The 5,434-nt window shown below is 49.3% G+C and overlaps 1 protein-coding gene across 1 annotated transcript; it reads right to left on the bottom strand.

Annotated features, from left to right (window-relative positions):
* Positions 1-294: 294 nt before the first annotated feature.
* On the bottom strand, positions 295-790 carry LOC118654068 (mitochondrial import receptor subunit TOM5 homolog). Its single transcript, XM_036305231.1, has one exon. It carries the CDS (start codon positions 750-752, stop codon positions 600-602), a length of 153 nt encoding a protein of 50 aa, XP_036161124.1. The 5' UTR covers positions 753-790; the 3' UTR covers positions 295-599.
* Positions 791-5,434: the final 4,644 nt, after the last annotated feature.

Below are 5,434 nucleotides of genomic sequence, written 5' to 3'. Positions count from 1 at the left end.
AGGGTCACAGGCTTGATTTTGGTCCAGGGCACATGCCCGGGTTGTAGGCTCAATTCCCAGCAGGGGGCGTGCAGGAGGCAGCCAGTCAATGATTCTCTCTCATCATTGATGTTTCTTTTTTTTTTTTTCTTAATTGGTACATTTATTAAAAATATAGATTAATGGTCCTGTGCTTAAATGTTCTTGTGGATGTGTGCTGGCTTCCATAAAACATAACTAGTCATAAGGAGCTCTTCAGTATACTCCTGACAGAAGTAAAAAGGTCACTAGAAATGACTGACAAGACAGGGCCACTGCAGACATAATTCCCTTATATAATTAATAATTGCTAGAAAATGGAGTTTGACATTATTTACAATTATACCAACATTCATGGAGGCTGAGTATCACAGGCACAAGAAACGTGTTTCCATGGTTACCAAGTAGTTTTCTGTTTTAGCTACGAAGGTCAGTTACCACAACCAAACTTGTTCTTAACAAGTAGAAATTTTATGTCCATTCAAGCAGAGTCTTTTACATCTTTCTGGGCCTATTCATTTGCAGAGTAGAAACTGTAACCAGGTTCTTCATATCATGCATTCACATGTATTGTCCAATCTTTATATGCTGTCCAATTTCTTTAAGATAAAAGGAGTGACTCGCAGCAGGGCTACATAGATGAGGAAGTTCCGTATGGAGATCACATCCTCGCGCATCTTCCGTTTCATCTCTTCGGGGTCCAGCTTCGGCGCGAGGCCCTCGATACGGAACATCGCGGCTCTGCCTCACCGGCTTCCACCAGCCGTGCTTGGCTCCTCTCAGCCGTAGCCTCCATCATTGATGTTTCTATCTCTCTCCCTCTCTCCCTTCCTCCTTGTAAAAATCAATAAAAAAATACTTTTAAAAAATGAATCCATTAAAAAATTATATGTTGCAACAGTTTCAATGAAATGAACAGAAAGTTTGAAGGACTCAGTAAAAGTGCTAAAAGCCATTCTTAGGGCAAGGTCCTGTTGTTAACCTCCAAGACTACATTCCTCCGTCCCTCCTCCCCTTTATCTCCCATCTCCAGCTCCCGACCCCGCACATCACACATAATGCTTCCATAGCACCTATCCTTAGTCTAAGAGCTGGGGATAGACCAAGGAGCCCTTTTCCCACAGAGTTGACTTTCTGGTCGGGGAGCCAGAGCCCCCCAGCTGTTCAGCCAGGACTCTGTGAATTGAAGGTCTGGATTGTGCAACTATAGAATCCAAAACACTTCATTTCTGGTCACCAAATGTGTGGAGATTGTTCCTTATATCAAACAATTCTCTGCCACACCAGCTAAGTGCCCTGCAATTTCACTCAATTCTGATGCAATCTACCGGTAAATAGCATCAGATTCCACAGGTGAAGGGCTCAGTCTCACAAGATTGCCTTCCCCAGTACAGATGCCAGTTGCAAATGCAGGTTATCACTTGTGCTTCTGACCAACTGGCTATAGATCAGAGGTTCCAATGACCCCCTCCTTGAGTTTAATTAATTTGCTAGAATAGCTCACAGAACTCAGGGAAACACTTAGGTTTACCAGTTTATTAAAGGATATGATAAAGGATAAAGATGAACAGCCAGATAAAGAGATACATAGGGCAAGGTGTGGGAGGGTCCTGAGTGCAGGAGCTTCTGTGTCCATGGAGTTGGCTGTGTCATCTTGTGTGGATGAGTTCACCAGCCTGGAAGCTCTGCAAACCCCTGCCATTAGGATTTTACAGAGGCTTCCTTACAAAGCCTTGACCAATTATTAACTCCATTTCCAGCCCTTCTCCCCTCTCTGTAGGATGAAGGGGTGAAGCTGAAAATTCAGTTTCTAATCATGGCTTGGTCACTCTGGTGACCAGCCCATATCCAGGAGCCATCCAGAAGCCCACCAAGAACAGTACTTGCCTCAATAGAACAAAAGATGTGCCTATTGCTCTTATCATTTAGGAATCTAGGAATTTAGGAAGGGTTTTAGGAGCTCTGTTCCAGGGGCCAGAGGAAGAGACCAATACATATTTTCTATTATCTCACAATTAGAGGCCTGGTACATGAAAATTCATGCACTGGATGGGGGTCCCTCAGCCTGGCCTGCCCCCTCTCACAGCCCGGGAGCCCTCAGGGGTGGGAGGCAACCCGGTGATCAGGGGAAGACGACACCCCATCACACCTCTGCTGCTGCCACTGCCAGCAGCGCAAGCCTCCACCAGCCCTGGTTACCTGTGCCTCAGGCCGGCCCTGGGCGGCTGGGCAGCCACCATCTGAGGCTTGCCTGTGCCGGGCCAGCCCTGGGCAGCTGGGGGACCGAGGGGACTGGGGGACTCGGGAGGCAGGCACATGGAGTGGCCGGGCCTGCCCCTAGGCCACATGCCTGCTGCCCCAGTGGGGCTGAGAGGACTGGGCACCACCATCTTGTGGATGTGGGCACCGCCATCTTTGAGGGCATGGCAGTCTGTTAGCATATTCCCTCCTTATTGGCTGTGGGTGCCGCCATCTTTGAGGGTGTGGCAGTCAATTAGCATACTCCCTCCTTATTGATTGTGGGCACCATCATATTTGTGATGGCATGAGGGTCACTTAGCATATTCCCTCTTTATTAGATGGAATGATTTTCAAAAGAAAAACTTTGGTGGAGTGGTGGGGGGGGGAGCCAGATCAGAGTATGTTAAGAGAAGGTTTGAGGAAAAAGATGAGGCAGCAAATGCAGATCACTCTTTTGAACAATCTTGTCTAATAAAGCAGGAATATTCAAATCAACCGTCACACTGTAATTATCAATATGGCCGCACCCACAGTGGAGGCAGGGATCCTGTAACATAAGATGGCTGCGCCCACAGTGGAGGCCGAGTTCCTGTAATGAGCCTTAACGAGCAATCAGCAGAGACCTGAAGCTGCGTGGCACTGGGCTGGGGCGGGGGACCTGAGGCTGCACTCCCCACCTGGTGAGGCTTGACAGGGGACCTCAGGCCGCTCCCCCTGCCCCAGTGCTGGGTCGGGGGACTTCAGACCGCTCCCCCTGCCCCAGGCCAGGGGACCTCAGACCGTGCCCCCACCCCAGCGCCAAGGGACCTGAGGCTGTGCTCCCCGCCCAGCAGGGCTTGACGGGGGACCTGAGGCTGCACCCCCGCCCGGTGGGGTTTGACAGGGGATCTCAAACCACGCCCTCCGCCCAGCGGGGCTTGATGGGGGACCTTAAGGCTTGCCCCACACCCGGTGGGGCTTGACGGAGGATCTCAAACCGTGCCCCCCACCCAGCAGGGCTTGACGGGGGACCTAAAGGCACTCCCCCGACCCCGGTCCAGGCCAAGGGGACCTCAGGCCATGCCCCCCACCCTGGTGCCGGGTCAGGGGACCTCAGACTGTGCCCCCTTCCTGGCAGGGCTTGACGGGGGACCTCAGGCCATGCCACCTGCCCTGGCACCAGGCCAAGGGACCTGAGGCCCCACCCCCTGCCCTGGTGCCGGGCCAGGGAACCTGAGGGTGCACTGGGGGACCTGAGGCTATGCCCCCCCCCACCCAGTGGGGCTTGACAAAGGTGGGGCCAGCTAGGTCTGGATCTCACCCAATGTGGGTGGGGCCGGCTGGGTCTGGGTCTGGGTCTCCCGTGATTTTGATGCACCTCAGGTGGGCAGGGACTTGACTCTGGGTCCCGCGGCACACCCCAGACTCTGACAAGAGGAAGATTTTCATATACATTTTACTAATTTCCTTTCATGTCTGACACTTCTATTATAGAGAAGGGGCAAATAGCAATTTAAAAATATTTCCTCTAATTAATCCCCTTTTAATGTGCACAAATTTCATGCACTGGGCCATTAGTTTAGAAATAAAGGAAAGAGAGAAAGGGGGCAATAGCTAAAGGGAACCATTTTTGTTTTTCTTCAATTGGAGAATAAACAGCATATTTGTGTGCTAATGGAAAAGGTCTGATGGAGAGAGAAAAAATGATGATATAGGAGAGGGGAAAACTGCTGCAGCAAGGTCTTGAGGTTGGTGAGAGGGGAATGGGATCAACTGCAGAAGTGGAACATAGACAGTTAATTATAGTAACAGAACTTCACAGAGACTCAGTATAGTGTCTTCAACCCTAAAGCTTGGATAAGACCTTAGAAGTGATGTATTCCAACTTTATTCTGTACACAGGAATTGCCTCAAGCAGCCTCCCAGAAAATGCTGGTCCAGCCTCTGCTTAAACATCTCCAGTGATGATGAACTGGCTACTTCCCAAAGTTGCCATTTGCATCTTACATCCCCTATAATGGTTAGGTAGCTATTCTTAATTGTACTGCACCAAAATCTGTCTATCTGTCAGTTTCACCCACTGGACACCAGGCTTTGTGCTCCAGGACCACAGATACTCACAGTAATATAAATTGCCAAGCGTTTTTCAGATTTCAAGCACTCTTTTTTGTTTTAGTTCCCAGCTGAGGACATTTTCATTGATTTTTAGAGAGAGGGAGAAAAAAAAAAAAAGATACACCAATGTGCAAGAGACACATCATCTTGGGTTGCCTCCTGTATGCGCCCCAAGCGGGGCCAGGGATTAAACCTGCAACCTAGGAATGTGCCCTGACCAGGAATCGAACCAGCAACCTTTCAGTGCACAGGATGACGCTCCAGCCAACTGAGCCACACCAGCCAGGGCTTCAAGAACTCTTTTATAGATCCCTCTCTCACTGAAGCCTCACAAAAGCACAATGAAGATGGTATTATCTTCTCCACTGCACCAATGAAGAAACTGAGACTCAGGGAGATTAAGTGACTTACCAAAGGGAGCAGGCTTAGTAAATTACAGAACTATGAATTCACCGGACGTTCCTGAGTCTATAACCCACACTTACCTCTCCTCCACTCTGCCTTGGGTTCCTCCCTCTCTCTCACAGGCCAGCCCTTCAGTTTTTAAAGGCAGCTGTTATATCCCCCATGAGTCTTCTCCTCTAGTCAAACATTCCCAATTCTTTCAACCATTTCTCAGCAGATATCCCTTCACTCCTGGTCACTCCTACAGGTGGGCTTCAAAACCTAAGCACAATAGTCCAGGTGTGGCCTGGTCTGTCCCGTTGTACAGAGCAGGCTTCTTGTGCCCTCACCCCCTTTGCTCTGTACACTGTCCTGCCATTCCTGTAGCCTGGAATCAAATTCCTGTCTTGGCAATGAAGCCTCAACAATTTGTTGTCTTACTCATTTTTCACTCATAAATATGAATAATTTGCATGTGTTTTTGGTCTGTTTTGTTCCTTTACAACGTCTTCAGTCCCCAGGAACCCTGAGGAAACAAGTGTTTTATGAACACAGAAGGAGATGCGTGAGGCAGCCCCGACACTTAATTATACTTCAAAAAGTGTGGAGAAGTGTGAAACCTACCCGGCTGGCTAGATTAGGCATGTGGACCCTACGTATCTCTGAAAGGAGTGTGTCTTCCCTCTGGATCTCGATG

This window comes from Myotis myotis, unplaced genomic scaffold (assembly GCF_014108235.1).
Source record: "Myotis myotis isolate mMyoMyo1 unplaced genomic scaffold, mMyoMyo1.p scaffold_m19_p_4, whole genome shotgun sequence".
Lineage (NCBI taxonomy): Eukaryota > Metazoa > Chordata > Mammalia > Chiroptera > Vespertilionidae > Myotis > Myotis myotis.
Note: the sequence above shows the minus strand (reverse complement) of the source record. Positions and strands in the feature narration are given on the sequence as shown.